Source organism: Lissotriton helveticus, chromosome 7, assembly GCF_964261635.1.
Source record: "Lissotriton helveticus chromosome 7, aLisHel1.1, whole genome shotgun sequence".
Classification (NCBI taxonomy): domain Eukaryota; kingdom Metazoa; phylum Chordata; class Amphibia; order Caudata; family Salamandridae; genus Lissotriton; species Lissotriton helveticus.
In genome coordinates this window covers 455,390,092-455,415,436 of record NC_136068.1, presented here as the reverse complement: position 1 = coordinate 455,415,436, position 25,345 = coordinate 455,390,092, and the positions used below count along the sequence as shown (strand labels likewise).

Below are 25,345 nucleotides of genomic sequence, written 5' to 3'. Positions count from 1 at the left end.
GATCTTTCCAGTCCCTGAAAGAAGAATTTGGCATGCTACAAACTTATTTTTATAACTACTTGCAATTCAGGGACTATTTATTTGAGGCCGAGGTTTGCTAGAGCTATCTAGCCCCCTGAGGTTTTGTCTGCATTTTTTGGTGTTACTAGACGAGGTGTTATCGGTAAAACCTACCAGAAACTTATAGGGGGAGGGTTAGTGATGATGATATACAGACAGCGGCTAAACTAAGTCGGATTTTTACTAAAGAAGAGATTAACAAATCTCTAGAAACAATAGATTCAACAGTAACATCAGTCAATTTGAAGCTTCAGCAAATTAGATTAATATTTATGCTCTATTACACTCCGGAGCGAATTTCTAAATGGGCTACTAACTTAAATAACACGAAATGATACTGTCCGAAATGCCAGGAATTTGTCGCAGATTTGCGTCATATGTTTTATACATGTCCCAAGCAGGAAGAATTTTGGTCTGGTATTACCCTCGCCCTTGCAGTCTGGGTACGATAATCCGGCTACCGAGAAAGAGCTGGCGTTGGGAATATTCTCAGAGTTAGGCTGTCTTACTAAATCCTTTGCTTCTATTATATCGGCTTGTGCTCGTCTATGTATAGCTCGTTCTTGAATCCAAAGCAGGAGTCCAAGTATTAATGAATTTTGGGCTTTACTAAGAGAAATCTATGAAATGGAGATGGCATTAGCTAAAGTTAGAGCCCCCGGTCTCGGCTTACATTTATTCATTTATTTTTTTTATTTGTCAACTGGAAGTTATTACAGAAGCACAAAGCAATATACACAATATAAGAAAAAAATATACACATTAAATTCCAAGTTTATGCGATTAAACACAAAAAATTAATTCCATCAAAAACAAAGACCCCCAAATTGTCGTAAACTTTACCATTGAGCGAAGACCTCCTACTTTGGCCAATGCCTGTTCCATATCATATATTTGTCTCACTAACACCTACCAATCCATAACAGATGGCGGTTTTGGTGATATCCATTCCCTGGCTATAGTTAATCTTGACGAAACCAGTAGTATGGCAAATAGGCTATTATTATTTTTAAGATGTTTGGAACTATATCCCATCATAATCTCCACAAGTGATAATGGTGCCACTATCCCCAACTTCTGAGAGAGAACCCTCCCAACATCCAGCCAGAAAGTATCCAGCGCTGGGCAAGTTACAAACATGTGTATTATGTCAGCTGCGTATAGTTTGCATCTGGGGCACCTTGTACGATCACTAGTCCTGGTCTTATCAATTGACCACTTAGCTACTCTTTCTGGCGTATAATATAAGAGGCAGAGCGTACGGTGTTGTTGTAATCGCAGATTCGTAGAGTGAACAGCCTTGTCTATTATTCTGAAGGCTTGCGATATAGTATTGAGCGCTATTGGCTGGCCTAACACCTTGCTCCATTGATCCGCTAATCTCCCCCCGTCATCTGTTCTAAAACTGTTTAGCCATTTATACACCCTACTAATCAGTTTCTTCGATTCCACTGCATCTAAAAAGTCCCATATCTCAGAGTCGATTATGTTTACCAATTTTATGTCTCTTAATAAATAATCCCGGATCTGATCATATTTAAACAGCATATAGTCAGGCAATTTATGTTTGATCTGCAGTCTCTCAAACAAAATAAAACCACTATAGTCGTACAGATCCCCCAAGCTTTTTACCCCATAGTTTTCCCGTTCGATGCCCATTGCGTCCTGGAATATCCCTGGCAAGCCTGGATTATGCCATAATGAATATTTACAGTGATAAATAGAGATATTTTCTCAAGGCATAACAACTCGCCATATATATATATATATATATATATATATACATTGTCCCGTATACTCTTGAATTTTACCCTCAAAGTAATTTGGGTCGTTAATTCTGTACAGAAACATATTAATCTCGGTTGCCAAAGTAAACTCATGACAAAAGAGGGTATTCGCAGGGTTAATAAAACTCCGAAAGTGAATAAAGCAAGCAGACCAAAAATACATTTTTAAAATCTGGAAATTCCAAGCACACTTGACTAAAGGGTAGTTTTAACTGATCTATCGCTCTTCGTGCTTTCTTGAATCCCCAAATAAAACTACTTAGAGTTCCATCTAATCGCTTAAACAATGAATTAGGAACCTGTAGTGGAAATGAACAAAAATAATAAAGAAATCGTATAAAGCTTGTATCGGCCTTTTAAATTGTCCCTTAATCCCAAAAGCTGACAATGTAGCCCATAAAAAGCTCCACCCCACTCGGTCAAACGCATTCTCTGCGTCTAGTAATATCATACCGAGTGAGGTGGTTCTAACATCTGCCACATCAAAAGCAGTTACTGGTGACAGGAGACCAAATTAGGCATTATTGGGGATAAACGATTAGCGAGAATTTTTGCATATATTTTTACATCAGTGTTTAAAAGTGAGATTGGCCGATATGAGCCGCATTCCTCCGCTGGTCTATGTTTTTTCAGATATAAAATGATTTGCGTCTTATTCCATGAATCAGGAATTATGCCGTTACTACCAATAAACTCTAATACCTAATTGAGTGGTGCCAGCAAGACACCTTTGAAAGTCTTATAAAATTCCAGGGGAATCGCATCTTCCCCTGCTGCCTTGCCCGATAGTAATGCACTAATTGCCCTATCCAATTCTTCGCCTGATATATTTTCGTCAAGTAAATCAGATGTCTCCATCCCCATATTTTTCAGGGAACTACTCTGAATGTAGCTACAAATATCCTCTTGCTTTGGGTAGACCAATAGGGTATACAGCGCTTGATAGTACAAAACAAACTGCTCTAATATCTGTTGTGGTTGCTCATACAAGATACCATTCGACCCTTTAATAGCCTTTATATGAGCCTTAGCCCGGTCGTCTGCAACCTTATAGGCAAGGATATTACCAATTTTTTCCCCGAATTCATATTGCACTCTACGATGTTTATTATAACTTTCCACAACTTTTCCCCTAAATTTACTCTTCAGCTTTGATCTAAGATCAATTAAAATAGATCCCAATTGTTCCAATTTTCCAAAATCACTAGCCCCGCTCAGTGCTGCCTCTGCATGCTGATCTTCTGCCACCCGTCTTGCCAGAATGGGCTCCTTAGCTTCTTTCCTTTGATCCTTATTTTGCTGCAAGGTATACTGTTGTGTGTGACCTCTAATAACAGCCTTACAAGTATCCCATATCACTATGGGAGAGGCCGATCCTGCATTCTCATTAAAAAAAGCTTCAAGCTGTCCTCTAGTCCTATCCACGTACTCTTTATATAACAATAGATACCTAGGAAACGAGAAGTTTCTTGGTGCTTTATTCTCATCGGATATTTTTAATGTTTAAAAAATAGGGTTATGATCCGAAGTTACTTTTGGGCATATTTCCATGTCCATTGTCCACAAAATAGAAGCTGTGACCCAAGCCATATCTATCCATGTATAAAGTTTGTGTGGAGCAGAATAGTAAGTGTAGCCTGGAACATCTGGATACAATGTCCTCCACACATCCCTCATGCCCTGAAGTCCCCTTAACTCCTTAATTGCAGCCCTTGTCTATCGCATTCTATGCAATGCCCCCCCGTCTGGTTGTATCGATTCCATGATACAATTAAAGTCACCCATCACCACCCGCTCCCCTTCCCAATTCAGCAGTTCAACATTTATCGTATCAAATATAGAAGGATCATCTGTATTTTGTGTATACAATACACAAAATACATATTTCTTCCCCTTGATCATCATCTGAGCTATAGCCCACCTCCCATTTTTATCAGCCACTATCTTAACCGTTACACCCATAAACTGTTTATGCTTTTATATAGCAATCTCCCGTACGGAAGCGCTTTGTCCTGTACTAACTACTACTTCGAATCCCAGTTGTTTTAGCAAACCCCGATCCTAATACGCGAGATGTGTTTCTGTCAACAATACTATTTGTGGTTTATACATTTTTAATTCTTCTGCCACTAATTGTCTCTTGATCTTACTATTCAGACCTGCCACATTGCATGCTAAACAATTAAACCATGCCATAACAAAAATAAAACTCTTCTGCCTATCACTTCCAACCTTATCATTTCAACACCTTTCCAATTCCTTTATTGTCTTTTTAATTTTTTCTTATTCGCCTCCAGTTGACTTTTCCCTTTTTTGAACCCCATCCACCACCACACCCAATCCCACCCCCAACCTCGACAGGAGATTGACCCACCCCCTTAAATCTAGATGGAGGAATCATCCTCTTTCCAAGCTGCCGATGGATTTGGCAGCTACCTGAGATCCAATCCCCGTGATAGCTCCCGAGGCTTACACCCCATTGCTAACTAAAAGTAAAAATCAAAAACACAAAACAAGAAAATACCACTTTACAAGAGATTTTACCCCTGACTTATCCTTAGCAGCGATACCTCCAACCTTAGCCCTTTATGCCTACCCCCATCTTCTGCCATTCATAAAGTGCTGCCTTTGCTTCTCTATCAGACATAAAAAAGTGCGATTGTCCTCCTCGTACCACTTTCAAGCGGGCTGGTTCCTGTAAGTGCACTTGTGCCCCACTATCTTTAAGTGGATCGATCAGTTGTCTAAGCTGCCACCGCCTGTCCATTGTTGCTTTACAAAAATCTGATCGGAAGAAAATTGCAAATGGATCAACAGTAACAGGCGATCTAGGACCTGCCTTCAACAAGACCGCTTGCAGGAGCAAAAAGTTCCCAAAGTTGATGAGAAAGGGAAGTGGGAAGCGTGCATCTTGCCTTCGTTGCACAAATGGGAGTCTGTGGGCTCTTTGTATCCGACAGTCCCAGTCCCAATCCCCAAGGTTCGGAAAGGCCCTCTGCAATATCTGTACTACATACGCTCTAGAGTCTGACCCCTCAAGCCCTTCTGGAATCCCAAACAGTTTCAAATTCTGTCTCCTTTGGCGATTTTCCAAATCCTCTATCTTAAATTGCATGTTCTCCAGCATATCATCATGTTGTTGAACCCTGCCAGTTGTTTTAAGTGTTGTTTCTTCGCCTTCAGCAACTCTAGCCTGTAAATCTGCTACTTCACTTGTAAGAGTCCCGACTTTCGAGGCTACTTCCTCCAGTGATTGCTGTATTCCTTGGTTATCTGCCCTAACTTGGGCGAAGAGTTCCTGTGTTTCCTCTCTTTTTTCTTTAAGAGATTGCAAAATTAGTGCACGCATTGACGTTTCACCTACTTGGGGATCCTCCTCCACATTACATACCTCTCCCTCCTCCCCCCCCAGCCAGTGAGCTCTCCCCTTGCTGAAATCGGATTTCCTCAGGTGTTTCTGCAGGAGCCCCTGCCACAGAGTCTGAGAGCCCCACCGCCATCATCCACTAACCCTGCATCTGATAGCCTAGATATCAGGGTTTTAAGCCCGCCTTTTGCTTGTACCCAATGTCGTATAGGGCTCACAGTTTCTGAATTTTTAGATTCCATCCTTTTCTGGCTACTGGATTGCTGGCCTGACCCAGTTAGTGATTCTCTCTTCGCACCCCTAGGTGTCCTAATCTTAGACTAAGCTCTTAGGTGTTTCTTCTTACCTACTAAAGGGTTTGAAATTTGATTCTGCTTCATCGCCGTTACCATTGCGTTCTGCGGGGGATTTTGTAGCTTACCAGCATTTTGCTTTTTTTTTTATGTATGTGATTCTCCACCGACCCCCCTGCTAAAGGAGTAGTAATATCGTTGTCCTGATTAACTAATACTGACTCATTCAGGAGGTCAGTGAGCAAAGTAGTGATAACAATACTGTTCTCCTCCTGAAGAGGTAAGATACTACCCTCTAAATTGTGTTTACTGCTCGTTGCTACATTCGATCCCTCAATCGAATGTAGCGCTGGGACGCTCTTGGGCAGCCATGCGCTTTATAAATCAAATTGAATTTCATTTCATTAATCCCGTCTTTCCGTAAATCCATTGCCTCGGCTATTGGTGTCGTTAATGTACGTCCAGACCCTTGATAGTTCATTTGGCACAGTCCTAACACGTTCCCCTCCAGAGGTATTACACAGTGATTCTCTTCATTTACTTTGTTCGCTCTGTTAACCTCTTTAGGTTCGGCATTAGCAGCAACAGCAAGTACAGCAGCCAGCTCAGGGAGGAGGATGCAAGATGGCGGGCTGACGCAGTCTCTGAGCACCAGCACGCAAGGAGCTCCCAAGGCTCTTTCTTTTTGAACTAAAGTTTTGTGCTAACATGCGATGGGAAGATGCAAGGAAATACCCAATAATGAGATATCTGAACAATTGAATATCGACATCAACTGGTTAACTAAAGCGGTACGAGGAGAAAAAAAAACGCTGGACACCAGGGATTCCAACTGCTGGGCATTTGTATACTGGGAATCCGCTGATTGCTAACTCAGAGAGAAGGAAAGAGACTCACCGGAGCAGCGGCTACGCAGTGACTACACGCTTCTATCGAATGCTGGCAATAACGCAAACTGACCTTCAACGCTTGACGTCCACATGGGTAGCTGTGTGTTTGGCGGCTCAGCGGACCCTGCAGAGACTTTGCTATAAATTCACACTTTGTTTCAAATTACGGGAGGCTTCTTGTCGACTGTCGGTTATGGTATCTCCAAAGAACATGGTAGGAGCACTCGAGCAGCAAATCAGACACTGGTAAGTGCTGCTGGTGACTCGGAGTGTGATTAAGGCGTAGGGGGCCAGAAGACGGATATTCCCGGACAATCAAAAGGGAAGTTTGGAAAATTCGATTTTGCGTTTTTTTTTACAAACGAAGCAGTCAGCGGAGTTATTTATGCAGAAGGGGCAATGGAAGCAAATGCTAGCAACAAATTAGCAGAGATGGTTGAACATGCTATTGGAGAGCAACAAAGTATCACAGTGTCCCTGGTCTTAGTGAAACAAATAATGGGAGTGGTGCTCATGGTGCTAATACATGCCTAAAGAGTGCAGAAATACACAGCCCCGACGACATTTGTAATAAGAAGCAAGATCAGGTGTTTGTGGATGGAGCAGCTAGTAATTCTATAGACACCCCAAGATACTACTCTGGAAAGCAACATTGCAGCAGAGAAGAAAATGTGGATATTTCTACAGGGGCTATAACAGTATATTGGCTTACATAGTATATGGATAGGATATGGTCTTGCCTTCAATGGGACTGAGAGTTTAAAGTATTCTCTTTTCTTCTGTAACTTTTAGTCTTCTTCGCTATATAATCGCTTTCATTTATTACAACTTTATCAAAATGTATTTGTATTGGACAATTACAAAAAATGTTGTTATGCCTTAGTTTTTTCTGCTTATGCCCCTGTGTATTCTATGTCCTGCCTATGATTACTATTGGTATATTGTTTATGAATTATTTTGCTCAGGCAAAGTATTTTTGTTTGTGGCTCTGGCTATAAAATAAAATAAAAAATAAAAATAATAATTTTCTTCTTTTGGCATGAACGAGGCTGCGGCGGGTGTCAAGGAACTTCACAATATTATTTGCATCTCATAATGATACATATAGCAAATAATTTCAGTTTCTAATTTATTTCAGAGCAAACTGCAAGATTAAAAAGAGCTTTCAGTTTCAGTGAATTGAGTTTCTAAAAGTGATTTCATGTAGAAATACTTTCTAAAGAAATAACAAGTGTTTGCATTTAGCAAAATAAGCAGTTCAACAGTCTTGAGGGTACATCTCTGAATGGCGGTTTAAAAAGCATGGCATGGTCATTTGAATGCAGGATGGTAAGATAATGTGCATCCATGTCCCTCCTCTTCAGCAACAAGACCTCAAGCATCTACAACAACTTTGAGGCCCAACCAGACTCCTCCACAATCGCAGCTGCTCAACCCGTCATTGCCAACGCCCAGAGGACTACACAGACCATCTGGCTCACCATCACCATTCAAGAAGCTGCAGTGACCATGCGCACCACAAACTCCGGAGCACTATCAGACCCCTACAGTCATCACTTATTCACTAAAGGGCTGGACGTCAGCTAAGCCCTCGCCGTGATCTTGCACAACTTCATCAACACAACCTCCTTCCTGGATACCTGGAAACACACCACCATTCTTCTCTAAAAGAAACCCTCTGCAGATCCTAAAAAACTAGCTATCTCCTAGCTACTCTTCCCGATGAAAGTCATGGAGATCATGAGAAAACATCCAGATGGCCACCTCTATGACAATAACCTCCTTGACACCACCCAATCCAGCTTCAGACCCAACCACAGCACTAAAACCACCCTCATCACCACCACAGATGTCATCATGGGCGACCATGGACAGAGGAGAAACCCCTGCCCTCATCCTTCTGACTTCAGACAGATGTGCCTGGCCCTTGTGATTTCATGAATCTATATTTCACCAACGTGCCTTGCAGGTCTCAAGGATCTAAGGCATACATTTGCATGTGAGGGTTGAATCTCTAAGAATGGATCAACAATCACTTATCATTGGGGCTCTGCTCATAGCAAAGAGATTCCAGCCACCTACTCTTCCATAAACACCATATTTGGTGTTTTATAAACAAATAAATGTGTATGGGATCTGAATCTTAAGACTAATCATGCCTTGAAGTTGTAGATTCTCAGAGAATTCATAAAACATGGGGTTTCTTCACAAGTGAGATGGTTAGTATTGGAAGGGGATGCCAACAGAGAACATATTCCCCAACTGTGGGAGAGGGTACTTGGATGCAAAACATTTACTTCTTTTTAAGCTACAGCAAATAACGTTAGATGGCTTTGCTTAAATTTAAAGTACAGATCACCAATGCCGGTTTTATCTGACTGCATTTGGGACTTTGAAGTTGATGAGGAGCCACAGCGACTTCAGTGGCAATGGAATTACAACCCAGGCGTTCTTTCCAGCAACCAGTGTTATAACTGTATTCCAGAAAATATCAACAGGGAAGACTGATGTTCTGGGAGGTTGATAAATAGTGAGCCAGGGTAGTCGATTCACGCTTCATTGACAATGCCAACCAAGTCAAGGTTGTCCTCTGGAGGAAAGGGAGAAAGAAGGTACTTCAGAGCGAGTGACAGCGAGGGATAGTAGTTTGTTTAGGGGCCAGTACATGCCATAGAAGACGGGCGTCCTTATTCCAATATCCATTATACCATTCTATTATACAATCAATAGATCTATCAGTTTTAAGAATTCTAATTGCGACTGAATACTGACTAGTGCCCATGTTATCGCACACCTGGGGTAGCCACTTACATCGAACATCTTGATAGGATAGGCAAAAATGCAAATAATGTGCTTCAGTTATGGCATGACAAGCTGGGCATAGAACAGAACTCAAATTACCCTTTTCCCATTTACAAATGAGACTATTCAAGGGTAACATCCTCAACCTAAATCTAATATAAAGACTTCTTGCAAATGGAGGAAAAAAATATTGTCTAAAATGCCTCAAACTTAGGTACAGGCGTGAAGTCGAAATTTGGCTTGTCAGACCCTATTTTTTGAAGTTAAATGCCAGCTGTCAACGATGCTTTTCAATATACAGACTTGATCCATTTACCTAAACATGCAGATGCGCAAAATGCATAATTTGTGCATTTTGGGGTTTGTTATTATTTCACAGTTTGCTTTCCTGACTGGTATAGATCCGGTCAACAGTTGAGGACATCTTCGACGCCGTTTTTACTGGATTTTCATCCGCAGACCAAATCTGCAATGCATGAGGAGACTTGCTGATACAAACTACTGCTGAGTGCAGTTTACAGGGTTGCTGTAAACACATTTTTAGCCAGCTTGCAAAAAAAAAATAAAGAGTTCACAGCTCTATTAGTGCAGAAAATACTATATTACTGTAGCTGGTGAAAATAATAAAAGCTACGCATCCACAGATCATAGAGGAAAATAGTGAATGTACCGATAAAGGCAACGAAGGCTGATGCACTAGCTCATCTGACAGCTCCCTGGCTTACGTGCCGGCTAAAGCACTGTGTGCAACATGGCAGGTCACGTTTGAATCTAATTAGGCCATACGCAGTCTCATCCTGCTATGGTAGACAAACTGAGGATTTTTAGAGTGGGTAATAATTTGGGGCCAGATGTTCTACGTTTTTTTTGCGGTCGCAGAGGGGCATTTTGCGACCGCAAAAATTGGTAGCACAATCTACCAAGGCTATATTGCGAGTCGCTAATGTAATAGTGACTCGCAAAATAGGGTTAGCGAAACGGCATTAAGAAGGGGCGTCCCTTCCTAATAGCTACTCTGAACCCTATAAAACACTCGCAGTTTACCCCCTCTTCAGGAGGGTGGTTAACCATTCGTAAATGGGAAGGGGTCCCTAGGGGGCCCCTTCCCCTGAGTGAATGGGTGTACAAAAATTTTTTAAGAGCAGGCAGTGGTCCCAGGGACCACTACCTGCTCTTAAACAATTTAACAAAAACGTTTCTTTTTTTTAAAAATGCATCCCGTTTTCCTTTAAGGAAAACTGGATGCGTGTAACGGGATGCATTTTTAAAAAAACTGCTTTATTGACAAAGCAGTCCCAGACATGGTGGTCTGCTGACCCCAGCAGGCCACCACCCCTGGGAGTGCCAGCCATTCAAAATGCAGTCGCAAATTGCGACAGACTCTTTAATATGCATGAGGCATGCAATTTGCGGCCCCATTGGCAATTGCAAACAGTGTCTGTGACACTGTTGTACATTGATGTTTGTGACTCGCAAATTGGCAGCTCGCAATATAAGGCAATTTGGAAGTCGCAATCATCAATGGTCGTACATCTGGCCCATAATGTGTTATTGTGGCCCCAACAGGCCCTTCAGTTAGCAGTGTTCTTTTTAAATGTTGCCTGTAATACAGACACCAGAGAAGTCTTCTCCAGTGCTGAACGAACATCAACAACTTGAAGAAACCGCAGAACAGGGCCTCAACCATGGCCCACTACACTAGTAAGAAATCTGAGATAACTAATATGTCTGGAAATTTGCCCAAACTTACTGCTTAAACAAATATTTTTAACATCGGCATGTACTTTAGAAAGTGAACGTAAAGCTGTGTCAAGGCCCTGTGCTTCCACTAGGTCCATCGACGGCTGTGGCTAGTAGTGTTGAGGGGTGCATTCTACTGTCCCCCACTATCCGCCAGATACCTAATTTGGCATAAATAATGCCAGTGTGTTGAAAACAGTGAGGATAGGAGGTTCTTGTGAAACGTTTGGGGATCTGTGTGGGAAGGGATTTAATTATTGGCTTAGTACATTCAATTTACAAATATTTTAAAATGTGTTGATAGTGTGTTGGTAATGGCCCTTTCTAGGATGCTTTCCCTCGACCTTTTGCGTTTGTCCTTCATGGTTTTCCACTGATCTATGTGCTAGTCTAGGCATTTTGAGCACTTTTACCACTGCCATTCAGTGGCAAAGTGCTGTGCTTATCATATACATTCTGGTGTCTGGTATATACATGATTGGCTGATTTGAGTTAGCTGTGAGTCCCTTGTCAAGGGGTGAGACAAATTCCTATGTCATGGAACTCAAATGCTCCTCCGTGGGCCTGCAGCACTGGTTGTGTCACCCACGGAGGTAGCTCTTCAAACATGCCACAGGTTTGCCGTGGTGGAGCCTGTGTGTGCAGGTTATTTGGCTTGGTATTTTTAAAAGCTGCTTGCCAAGGTTCTGCATGTCTCTCGCTACAACGGAGTACTCCATGGGGGCAGGATGCAGTGTCAGGAAGAGGCAGGGCATGGGTGTGTGAATGCGCTAAATGCACTGGGTGTGAATGGCACCCGATAGTGTGTACAGTACGGTGGGGCTTGCTTCTTGCATCGAGTACCATGGGGAATCAGTGGAAAGGCTATTGAGCAGTATTTTCTACGTGTAGAAGAGTAGCAGTATAGTGTTTGATATCCACAAGTTAGTAATAGCAAAACCTCTCTGGTCGTGCAAAGGGCTTCGACATTACTTATGTGGAAATGCAACTTTGGGAAAGTGGGCATTTTGTGCTTATGGCTCAGTGTGTCTGTCAGCTTGTCTCCAATCCACATCTGGGTGATGGGGGGACATTAATATCCATGCATTCCTAAAAGAAGGCCATAAACTAGGCGCTCAAGAGAAACTGCAGACCTCTGACTCCGAGAGGCCTTCCTGGGACAGATACGAGGGGGTGGCACCTGAATTCCAAGGGGCAGGACTTGGCCCCAGTAAAGATATTGATCAAGCCTCCCAGGTTAGGATGGCAGACAGGACAACATTTAAAGAGGGCCTGTGCATTTCAAAGGTGGCCTTTTGAACTGATCTCATCTTCAAAGGCCATTCTGGGTATAAATAATGGGATTGGAACCATACTATGTTGGTTAGACGCTGGGACTTTGAAACGAGGAACCAAAGGGGCAGAAGGGACTGCAACTGGATTATCTGTAGACTTATTGTGGCCTGGGGCTTCCTGTGGTCCAGGAAGGGTACTATCACTTGGTGAGTTTTGCCTGAATGTTGCTGGCCTGCAGCTAATTGCCAACTGTCATGGCCTTGGTCCTTAAGCACCCTCCAAGGGCCGGTTGGCTGGCCTCTTGTCCACGAGATCCCAGAGATAGAAAGGATCTCCCCGTTTCCAGGAGATCATAGGATTACGCAGGGTGCAGTGGAAATGGCTGGAAGTGATCACCAGTTGGGACAAGGACCATCCTGGGGTAAACTACATGCCCCATCATCCCACGTGACGCCTCCACGCACATTAAAGCGCGACACCCACCAATGGCACCTGTATTCATACTGAACTACCAGGTTAGAGGGGAGAAGCCGTGCAACAAGAGTTACTGCACTGTTGGGGGTAAACTTCATGCCCCATCATCTTATGCGAGGCCTCCACGCGCATTTCAATCTTTTTATATATTTTTTAGAATTTTATATAGCGCAAACTAGCCCCAAGAGATCGGGTATCAGACAGGGGTGGGCGTAGCGGGGCTACGCGAAGTGCCATGGAGACTGAACCAATCTCTGCACACTCCACGTAGCTCCGCTACGCGCCACCTGCCTCCTGCCCACACTATTAAAACGTTAAAAAAAGAACAATTTAATACACCTTACCTTATCAGTGGCGTCCCCGGGCTTTCCTCTTCCTCCATCGCGCCTTCTTCTTGAAAACTGTGCATGCGCGGGCGCCCGCACAGGCGCATTCCTATTTTAATAGTACGGGAAGCAGGTCGGAGGCCAACTCCGCTCCGTCGCGAGTGTGCAGAGAGTTGCCTGCTCCGCCTACTTCGCGGATCAGGCAAAATTCCGCACATTCCGTGGGCGGAACGGAGTAGTGCGCCCACCCCTAGTATCAGAGCGCTTTACATGAGCACCAGTTTTGTTACATGAGGACACATTCTTTTTTGTTAGGCACAGGAAGATTAAGTGGTTTGCCCAGAATCACAGGTTGTTAAGCGTCGCTGCCGAGACTCGAACCCGGTTCCCCAGCTTCGAGGTCCGTCGCTCTAGCAGTAAGGCTACATCCTCTCCGCATTAAAGCGCAATGCTGACCTGCGGTGCACGTGCGTGGGTGCACATGGGCAAAGACCGGGCCTAGGGTGGGCCTGTCCACACCTGGAAGAGGCTGGGCTGGGCCCCCCTCTACCATTTTTGGTCCCACATATAGCACCTGAAATTCAGCATGGGAAAAAAGAAGTCAAAGCAAACAGAAACAGGTGGGGAAATAATATCTACTTTGGACTCTTTTCTTGTGAAGAAGACAAATGTTTACCAAAAGAAATAGAACTCTCCGAACAAAGACTTTCATTGGGAGGGATGGGAGGAGGGGAGATTGTTGGTGGCACACCCCAAAGGCCTGACCTTAGCGACTCTTTGAGGGCTACGGTGGAAGAGGTGTGGCGCCGCGGCCAGGGCGACTGACGCTGGAATCTGGGGACCACGGTTCGATCCCCGGCTCCGGCGGCAGGTTAGCCCAGCACCATGTGACTCTGGGCAATAGCTCGCTTAATCTTCCCGACGGCCCCCAGCGCCTAGAGACCCTTATGGGTGATTGTGCGCTTTACAAATGTGGACTTTACTTTACTTTACCAATATGGGTTTCATTGACTCCCAACATGGCTAATTTGTAAATGAAGAAAAGTCAGCAAAGGAGTCTATGGGAAAAAGGAAAAGAGGAGGGACCAGAGAACCTCAACCCACCCCTGGTTGGAGAACTTCGGTCAGAATGCTGGTTTTGACCTTCAAGATGGGAAGCTGGAGATCAAAAACCTTAACCTCAGCTGAAATCTCTGCGAAGGAAGAACTTTCTTCAGTGGCAGGGTCTGGAGGTGAGTCTAGGCCGGTGTCAGAAGAGGTGTCAAAGCCATTGGCATACTAGAGGTCCTCACAACATTTTAGGGTAGGGTTGTCCAAACTCATCTCCCATATCATTCTTATTGTCAGGGTCCGTTTCAAATAATGAAAGTAATATACAAGGCCTGTCCTGCAGAACCGGGATGTTGAGCGGCTGAGGTGGAACTGGCAAAAGCTGTGGGTCGATGCTCACAGAGAGTGGCCTTGGTCGGGACGGCACCAACTCTGAGTTGGAGCGCACAACGGGTTGTGCCTCATCCTCTGGCATTGATGGAATTGCCATTGGTTTTGACATTCCAGGAGCCAGAGATGGAGTGGCCAAAGTTTCCGGAATAGGCCTGGGGATGAGTTCCGAGGATCCAACTAGCACAGAGAGCAAACCCGCTGGCAGTATCCCATATGGATGATCCCTCAGCTCCCTGGGGCCCGCAGAAGCACCAGAGGGAGTCAGAATTGAACCAAAGAGTCCAGCACGGCCTTGCAGAACTTGGGGCTGCTTCGGTGTCCCAGATTACCCCGGAAACTCGAGTTGTGACCTGGCAAGTTGCATGATTGGCTGGGTGTTGACCGACTTGAAAAGCAATATCAAGGAGGCTGAACCTGGAGCCGACCAAGACAGCCCTTTGCTGCTTTCTAGAGCTCCAGCAGGCACCATCACAACGCCCCCTGTCAGATTACTTAGCGGGATGCCCACACTGATACACACTGGCATTACCTGTCAACAGCACACTGCCTGCCTGGGGAGGAACGCGGGGGAAGATCAGTGCACATTCTGCGAGCCCCTGGAGCTGCTGTTACCCAGCCAACGCCACACCTGTGGTCTGCTGCAGCTTCAGTTGCCACACGCAACAGTCCAGCAAAACCGGAGGCCAACCAGTGCAGGCAGCACTGACCCATTATGTACATTCCACTCTCCTTTGCACCACCACGCAAGAAACGGCGCTCTTCCACCACAGCCCATATCCAGGGATGTTTGTGGAGTCGACATTGCAGCGAGGACTTTTGCTGCCACCCCTCTTGCAGTTCGCACCTGCCCCGGACAGCACCTGCCGGACGCTATCCCCCTCTGACGGGAACACACCTGGGATATCGCCAAATTCTAAAGGCACCGCCAAGGGTGAGTGACGCCCTACATGTGGGTATTGGAGTCGCCCCACACCATTTTGTTTGTGCTATCGGCAAGCAGCGACTGTGAGGGGCCCACCACTATCCCAGTGAATACCATAACCGCCTCCATCGACTGCACTGTAAGGCCCCAAAGTCCACTGCGGGCGGTGATTGCCCAGCGACCCTGGCCGCAACCCCCACCGCTGGGGAACCCAAGTAGGACAAAGCAGAGCCTCATAAATCTGGCAGTAAAGATCCCCTACACCTGGAGACGTGCATAACCACCAGCCTACTACAAGGCCTAGAGGACATGTACCTCACTCCTTCAAAGGTGAGGGTGACCTATGGGAGATATCGGGGGGGGGGGAAGCCCCTGGAACAGACTGTTAATTCACAGCACCTCTGTCTGCCACAAACAGCAGTGCCAACCAGAATCCACTAGCCATCAGCTAAGCTGCATGTTGACCCAGAGAAGACCAGTCCGTAAACCCCTATTCTCTGAAGCAGTTCGCCGTGGACAGCCAACAGTGCGGCATCCCCCAGACGCACCTGGTACCCCCATGAAGACCCTCTTTAAGGAAATCTCGGCCATTGGCTGTACCCTCACTGCCATGGATACCAAGGTGGTGGCCCTAGGAGATGATGTGCAATCAGTCAGACAAGAGGTGTCTTCCCTCCACAACCGCCTAGACATGGTAGACCGCACATTGGATGATGTGGAGGGCTGTTACGACCGTCTACTGGACTGAGGGAGGGATATCAACGTCCTACTTCACAAAGTGATGGATTTAGAGGAGCAGGTCAGGTGACAACTTCAGGATATTTGGCGTCTCAGAGAGAGCATAGTAGCAGCTCAAATAGTTGCTGTCTGACATGTTACACCTCCAACTGCAAGAACCCCTGCCGCCCCCCCCCCCCAACCACATCTGCAATGGAGGACCTCTATGGAAGTAATCTGATCGAGGGGGCCTCCATCAAATCGTGGAAGCGCTCCACAAGGACAGAGATGGCCATTGAGGCAAAGGGAGCCAGCCTACAATACCAAGAGAGAGACTTAAACATATCCTTTGCTTTGTGATGACTCTCTCGCTCTTTCTGCTCTATGCTAATGTCACTCTCTCTCTCCTGCTTTTCTTACTATCGCTGCTGCCTTCTGATGTTTCACACCACCTCCCACGCATTGCAGCCTCTCGCCCCGCCCTCCCTCAAGACGCCGCCTCAGACAGGAGACCATGGTCCCACTCCCTCTTGGATGATCTGCCCCAGACAGAACCAGTCTGAATACATATAGGGGGCGTACTCGTAACCTTTCGTCACATCCTCGACACAGGGTAGCCTATGGCACTCCCTACTCACCTGACTTGTGCATACTCCACCCTCTTATCCTCACCTCATCATGTCGCCCCCCCCCCCCGAAGCTGACCGATACCACTAGCTGGGGTGGGTCAGTCTCCAGTGTTTCACTCTGTCACCATATTTACTGCCCCATAGTTGGGGGTGCAGGCAGGTGCCACCAGCACGGAAACAAGTCCAGCTCTATACTCAAGATCACATCACACCACCCTAGGATGCTCATAGAGGTATTGCTCCCCCAGTAAATCTCCTCCCAGCACCCCCCAAACTCCTAGCCCATCTGGTATAACAGGGACCTACAAACCATCACCCCTGTGGAACACATCACATCTATCCCCCCCATCCTCCTCCCAAAGAGTAAATGCACATTCCGTGTACCTGCCCTTGCACCAGGGATGCTTCATCCTCACTCCCACTGGGACATGTCACCCAGCTTTCTTACCCTGTCTCCATGAACATTAATGGTGTGGCCCATTACATCAAACGCAAAAAGATCCTGCACTACTTACATACCAAATAAGTTGGCATTAAAGTAATGCATGAGAGCCACCTATCCCAAGCCGAATCAGCCAAACTCAACCAGGAATAGGTGAGCAGAGTCAAATCAAACAAACTTTATTCAGCCAAATTTTAACCATAAAAGCACATATACACAAACCATGATTAAAAGACTAATAAATTATTTCATTATACAGAACAAATATAAAAAACTCATATGTCCACCCGGAACGCTTTCATGTGGTCATGGTAGAATGACAATGCTCCTTTTAGGCCCAGACGGTGAAGTTGCTCCTCCTCCGTAGACGGATCTGGCAGAGCGTAGAAAGTAGGCAGAGTGATGGACTAGCCTTTATGAAAGGGAGTGATGACTTGGCAGGAAGGAAGGTCTAGTCCGTAGAACCAGCTTGTCTGGGTAGATATTCAGATATGGAACTATTGGAGGGCAGCAGGTGGGAATGATGGGCAGTGTTGGACCCTTGACGGATGTTTGACAAAAGGGCGATGCTCCCACTCCTACCCCAGTTTTGGAAAGAAGATAGCGAAACTCTGGTAGATCCAGGTGTATTACCAGAATTGGCAAGTATGGTTGTTTATTGAATGCGTACCTCCACATAGTCATCAGCAGAAAGGGTGGGTAGAGAGTAACATAAAGTAAGGGATTTGAATCCTGTCGAAGGCCAACGACCCATAATGGCGATAGGAAAGCCAAAACATGATGACAGTAGTAAGGGGTCTGTGCACTAATTACCCAGGTACATCCCGAATCACAGTTTTAATCCTGCCAAGGGGGATCCTGAATAAATTCATGAGAGTACCCCCTTAGGTTACTTCTGTACAGTGGATCCCTTGCAAGTCTGGGGTATTGACTCCTTGTAGCACGCCCTTTGATGAAGCATGCCACTATTTAGTGGGTAAGGACAGTTTTAAAAACTGCTTATGGTTTCCTACAGAGGGAGTTAGTTGTAGATTTGTTCTGGTCTTTCCCTTTTCTTTGTGTGTGTTAGGATATTTGTCTGGGAGGACAAGGGAGGAGTGGTCCCTCTCACCACTTTCATTTTGTGAGTGAAATGGAGGCTTGGATGACAAAGCCTGAAGCTCACGGACCATCCAAGCATATGTTATTGGCAACAGGAAGGCCCTCTTAATGGTAAGGAGTTTGAGAGGACCGTTATACAAGGGCTCAAAGGGAGAACACATCAGGAACGTCAGGATGAGATTAAGGTCCCACTGAGGCATGATAAAGGGCGACAGTGCACGCATATGCTGTAAACCTATAAAGAACCTATGTACAACAGGGGATTTGATGAGCGATGGCTGGTCAGGCAACAACGGAAAGGCTGAAATAGCAGAAAGATAAAACGTTTAGGGTGCCGAAAGCAGAGACTTGCTGGGCAAGCAAAAGACTAAAGAGAAGCACCTGCTTTTCTGCACACCATGCCACAGACTTGCCCCAACGGCTGGCGTATACCATTTTGATGGAGGGATGCCTGACTGCCAGAATAACATCGCAGACTTCGGGTGGAAAGTTGAAGGGTGTCAACTGTCACAGCTCAATCTTCAAGCAAGTAGGCGGCGTGTTCACAGGTTCGGACGGCCCTCCCCTGCTGCTGCAACAAAATCCTCCCGAGCTCCAGATGATTGATGTGGAGTCCGGGCTCTGCTGGAGACCAGAGGCCTCATATTTCCACCTCTCCCAGATGGCAGACCAATCCCAGGAGTGACGCATCTGTTACTACTGTGAGATCTGGTTGGGGAAGGGAGATGGGTCTGTAGCGGACCCAATCGTGGTTCGTTAACCACCACTGCAGTTCATGTGTATTTCCCTCTCAGATCTGGACTATATGTGAAAGATTTCCCTAATGCTGCGCCCACTGGAATTTCAGATCCCATTGCAGAATGAAACATCGGTACCATAGCCTGAATACTCAACTCGCCATAGGGAAGATATAACCGAAACTGACCATGTTTGAAACAGCTCAGACGAGAGTGAGTCAGGTGTGACTTACGCACTTTGGTTAGGAACCACAGCAAATGCAGGAAGTCTGCCATAGTCTGGAGATGCAAGATGACAGCATGAAACGAGCCTGCCTTAAACAGCCAGTTATTGAGATAGGGGAAGACTAACACCCCTGATCTCCGCCTATGAGCTGCAACCACCGTCATCACCATGGTGAATACCCGAGGGGCACTGGTAAGGTCAAAATGGACCACAGCAAACTGAAAGTGCTTGTGGCCCGCTGTGAAAGAGTCAGGGAAAGACGAGGTGGCACGACCTGGTCTGGATCCATCTGCGAATACAAGGGGCCACACTGGTGCTGGGGCAGGAGCCGAAGGCATGGATCCAGCAGTGGCCCTACCTGAACCTGCGGGGCGCAAAGGCACGCCAGCAGGCTGCTCAAATAGGAGGCGTATGGGTTTGTACAAGTGGTGAAGCTGTGCGGGGGCCACTCCTGCTCCCGGAAACTCGGAGAAGCACGGAGCTGACCCAGGCGTTGGCTCAAACCTAGAACCACGCCTCAAATTCAGACGCACCCTCGTCTCATTGGCGAACAGATGAGGTGAAGTTGAAGACCTGTCGACTTCTTGCTTTCCCTTTTCCAATGGGACTTACCAGAGTGGCCTGACGACTTTGTGTGCGACGAAGATTTTGAACTCAGTGACTGCTCCTGACTTCCTCTCAAGCTACCAGGAGCTTGACGGATCGCTCCCTCAAGGCCTATGGATTCATGGCACAGCAATAGTCGCATGGCTTGGGATCGTGGTCTTGTTCGAGGCACCAAAGGCATACACGGTGCGGGTCCGTCACCGACATCAGACGATGACAGCCACCGCAAGACTTGAAGCCGGCCTTTCACGATGACATCCCTGCCACACCACGAGACGAATCTCAAAAAACACTTTGACAAAAAGTTGAAACAAGTTTAATCAAAAAATTGACTAAGGAGTAGTTCTCTTGGGATCTGCGCTGACTGGTGCGGAATGAAAAGAACAGACTTCAGCATGTTGGGGTAGCGCCTAGATAGGCACTGCGCATGTAACTTATGGCACAGACACCATGCTGAGCTGGTCGGCACACAGGAGTACTGCTCTTGAAAGTTTTCCGGAGTCTGACACCTGGGGATAATTCCACGGTAAGGAATCTGCGGCTAGAAGTCTCTAACAGATTCCCCAACTTCGGTCAGGCCAGAGCCGCAAGTCACCAAGCCAACCATTGCAGCTGGGCCACATACAAATTCAATTCATAACTCGGGACTCCCATGCCCTCCCCGCCTCGTTGGTTGCTGCGGAGTCTGCAGGGAGATCAGATTGCACCGTCCATCCCATAACAGTTCTCTGATTTAGGTGTCAAGGGACTGAAACCAACTCCTGTAAATCCACACCGGTAAATTTGCAAAAAAGTACAGGACTTGGAAGCTGACAATATCTTTGACAACGCCTTTCTAGCCACGAAGGGCAATTTAACTGTACACCAAAATTACAGCCTTGAAGGGATATCAGAGCACTCCCCAGGTTTCCCTCCCAAGAATCTGCGTCCATTTAGAAAACCCTGACCCCCAAATACTGAAAGGACCTGGCCTTCCAGCGGATATTGCGGACACTTCAATGGGACATTTTACAGTCAACCCATATGTAAATGTCACAAATTGAGGAACAGATTGAAAATGTTTTGATAAAGCCTCAAATGCTTCGTTTTGCCCACAGGTAGATAAAGTTTATCTATAGCTCTGGATTCTAGAATATGTACCATAATTGGGAAGAGAAATGGAGTTGCTGCTCCGTTATGAAACGTACACAACTGGAAAAAGAGCAGATGGCACCACCAAAACACGGTGAACCCCAAGAGCCAGAACTTATACCTGTGTTGCCAGTAGTGCCCCAGTCACAAAATGCTAGCCTCACTGACTCCCTGGGTTGTGCTGTTCCCCGTACCTTTGTTGCACAGGTCGCACACATGAGCGGGCCCCTCGCTGTGCACCTTCATATGATCTGTGATGTAGGCGGCACTCAGCAGCTTGCCGCAGATGTGGCAGGGCACCTTCTCCTCGTGCCGCACCATGTGCGTGCGTAGCCGGTCCTTGGTGGCAAAGGCAGCCATACATGTCTGTAGGGTGAGAGAAGAAAAGGAGAAGGCCAGTCAAGGGACAGAGTTGAACATCCAACAATTGTTATTAAAGGACTCCCTCCGCTCTTTTGTTTAGTGTCTTGAAATGAACACCTGGCACTGTCTTCGCAAGTTCCATCACCCACTCTAATGTAAGACAGACAAACGCACACTCACGTCTGCTTCACTGGCAGCCCTTACAGGCAACACCTGCAGCCTGTGCTGCTCTTGTTGGAGCAGTGTGCAACACATTGGTGTTGTGAGTGCTCCACCAAAATCACACAACAACCCCCCTCTCCCCCACAACCCCCTGATGATGGACTGGAGAAAAGAGGGAGTGAAGGCAATTGTTTTTCTTTGTGTCTCTAAACTGCTGCTTCTACTGTTATGCAAAATAGACTTTTTAGCAAGCTGATTTTCCAAGGAATGTTAGTGTTAGCCCATTGGCAGGAGATGCTGGCATTTCCATCTCAATCTCTGCCCCCTAACCCACCGAGCTGTTTAACCTGTGATTGCTGATAAGAAAAAACAGGCAAAAAGCCAGGGATTACATTTAATTTTGCATTTCACAACTGAGCTTTGGCTAGATGACGTAGGATACCAGTATCTATTTCTTTTTAAGCCAACAGCTTGTTGCATTGTGGGGCTTGTAGTTTTGATTTTAACATGTTCATAATGGGATCAAAGCTCCAGCATGCAAAGAGCTGATGGCTAAAATGCCAAAATTGACTGGAAGTATTATACTGTATTTCTTTATAAATATAGCGGACACGTGGATCCTTGTCATGTATAATTTATACATGACAAGGAGCCACGTGTCCGCTATATTTATAAAGAAATTAAAATGTCCTACCTCATTAAAAAAAAAAACAGTTTGTTTCACTCGTAAAACCAAAAGTAAATCTGCTCACATATTTTGTGAGACTTCACTTTTTCACTCCCATCATCCTCTACAACAAGCACTGGCAATGTGGATTCACTTTTTTTCTTTTGTGGACTGAGCTTCCCAAGACAGCAGCAGCTCTTCCCTAACACAAATAATTAGTTAAGAGCAGGTGGCAACAGTAGAAACAACATCAAATAATTCTCCTACACATACAGCACAGGTACAACATAGGGAACTAAAGCACCAAAAAGTGAGATGTGCTGAAGGAATGTTGTATAATTTCCCCAAACAAACATACAATAGTACAAAACTCCTGCAAATAAAGGAAGCTTATTGTCCACCTACCCAGTGTGGAATGCTTCATTGGGGGTTCCATGTCTTGCACTGGGAAGCATTCAAGAGTACTAGTGTACTAATGCTCACTCGCTGGATAGACTTCTAGTTATGTATTCCCTAACTTGGGTGAGGTTAGGTCACTTATGTTGATTTTTAGGTGTACTTCTTTGTTAAACACGCAGATGTGTATTAATAATGTATAGGGGCGGGCTACACGTGTTTTTACATGGATCAACCTACCACATGATTACTAACAGGTGGGCTGAGTAACGGACCATAATGTTCTTTTCCATCAGCATGTTTCGGTGCTTGATTATTGCCCCTTTGGGCTCCAGTGTCTTCCCCAGGAATATAGGTATCTCACATCAAATAATATGAAACAATACCTGCTTTGTAGGGTGTTGTATTGTACCTTTTACTCAATGCACTCTCCCTACAGAAGTTTTCTCCTTTGCTGCTCAGCCTATGATGAGGTCAGATAGAATGTTGATTGTGTTTGGTTTGGAAGAGTGAATCAGTTGGTGTGGATGGGCTGAGCAGTGAAGAGCCTGCTCCTGGTGGGGCACTTTAAAGGATCTAACTTACATCTGGTCACCTGTAACTAAGAAGAGATCTTAAGAATAAAGCAGAGATCTTATTCAACATCACCTGGTCCACGCAGCATTCATCTTTGTAACATAGGGCATGTTCACCAGCCTCAGAAAGGGGAGGGGTTATGGTGCAGGCCGCGCAACAGGCTACTGGTGAGGTTGTCAGTATGCAGCATGATTACTAGGGCGAATCATTGTAATCGCAGCCTGCATTATGAAATAGACCATGCCCACACTGCCAGGCCACCCAACTGACTGGGTGGGGGCAGCGGCAATTCATAGGCCTTGAGACCGCAAACTATACACCCAACACCAAAGCATCTTCTGCCTCACTGCAATCATCAATAGGGTAGTGAGGTGGTGACCGCTGGGTCCCATAATTCTTCAAAGTCCCATCTGTGTTGCATCCTATCTGGAAAAGCAGCGCTGTGGAGTCTTAAGGGTACAGCTCTGACTTAGCCTGTGTGTAACGCCTGCACTTCGGCAAATGTCGGAGAGTGCCACTCTGTTTATCGCTGAGATATGAAGTTTTAAATAAAAAAGCGTTTTTTGGATTGCTTCACTTCAGCACCTTCGATTAGATCACTAGTGTGAGCTGCTTCTATTAAATTTAGTGGACCACACCCTATCTGAGCGCCATTGTTAATGACTCAATAAGCGGGTTTGCAGTCTGATTCCTTCTATTTAAGCCTTTTATGTTTATAGCTAGAGCAAAACGATGGTCCAATGAACCATACACATGAGAGGTTGCTGTACAGTGTATCGTTTCATGGTTCTCTCAAATACGGTGATCGAAAAAGAGGCACAGTGGAAAAAAGTTATTGCCTAGGGTCGTACTATTTGGTAAAGCTTTGAAGCGAAGATCCCCCTGCTATCACTCTGAGACCTGTTTTTATTGATTCTTTGTTTTCCATGAATTGGGAAATTGCAGTAACCTAGTAGGCCATTGTTAGCTGGAACCGCCTCGCCACATCCTCAGTAACTATGTTGTAGACAGGCACATGGGTGTCAACCAAAGGTTTTGCATGCGTGCGCCTGCATCAGACTGTGCAATCCCTGCCTCGGTGCTGCCCTTCTTCAAAATGCTGAGGGCGGCCAGCGCTCTAGTTATTCGATACACACTATTCGTTTTCAAATCTTTTTACATTATCTGTCCCTCCAAGCACCCACTCCTTTTCCTCGCCCAATGACATTTTCCCTCCACTACAGAGTGAAGATGGACATCTCTGAAAGATGCCCATTAATCATCATAGTCTGATTATTTGAGATAAAAATCTCTGTGTTTGTTCAACATATTTGAAGAATGGGATCTATGGTACACTACTGAAACATGAGAGATGTCTGCCTAAAAGAGGGCGGTGTGCCTAGGAACGTTGTTTAATACAGAAGGAAGGCATGGAAATGCCAGTAGCAAGGGAGTGGATACAAAGGTGACTGATATGGGAGTAGGGAGAGAAAGTACACAGGAAAAAGAGAAGAAGGATAAACGAAAGGAGACACAGAGTACGACGAAAAGAGAAACATTAAAGATTCAATACATTTAATTTACAATACAAATTTCAGGAAATGTAATTCTACACATAAGGAGACAGGGAGAGGAGGGCGAGAAAGAGGGAATCCTAGTAGTGCTTTCAAGAAAGTACATCAACAGGTTAAGGGGAAAAGGCAAGGATACGTTGGAGAGGAACAATTCAATCTTACAAGACAGCTCACAAAGAGTAAGGGTCTGCTGCCCTCTCGTGACTTTAATGAATATTACAGTCTGTTCAACCTCGAAGCATGATCCTTATCAGGAGAGATGAAGGTTTCTACAGCCGGGAGACAGGGGACGTTTAAATGGAAAAGTTAGCGAAGTTGTATAGACCACCTCTCAGCTCCATGCTGGGCCCAGTGGTCCGAGTATAAAAGGGAACACCTGAAAAACGTGGGCTTCAGGAGAGGGGGAAGGACCAAGGTACAAAGGGCACTATCTCTGGCAGTACAACTTTCATCATACCAGGCAGGGGAGTAAAAAATGAGGCTGGCTTATGGTGTAAAGAAGAACAGCACCCCAACTACAACTATATGGTGCAGCACAAGGGGCATTCTGAGACTGTAAGGAACAGAATCCGCAACCCCCTGGGATAAAGGAGATAAGGCATGTCTAAGACATTGGGGGCACCACCCGAAACCACAGTGCAGGACAAGAGGCAGCGCGGT

At 45.7% G+C, this 25,345-nt stretch overlaps 1 protein-coding gene across 1 annotated transcript in view; it reads right to left on the bottom strand.

Annotated features, from left to right (window-relative positions):
- Window positions 1-25,345, bottom strand: part of MAZ (MYC associated zinc finger protein) — a 174,628-nt gene that overhangs the window by 33,708 nt on the left and 115,575 nt on the right. Inside the window, exon 4 of the mRNA XM_078652402.1 lies at window positions 21,163-21,334. Within this exon, the coding sequence (XP_078508528.1) occupies window positions 21,163-21,334 (172 nt within the window). The remainder of the gene's footprint in view (window positions 1-21,162; window positions 21,335-25,345) is intronic.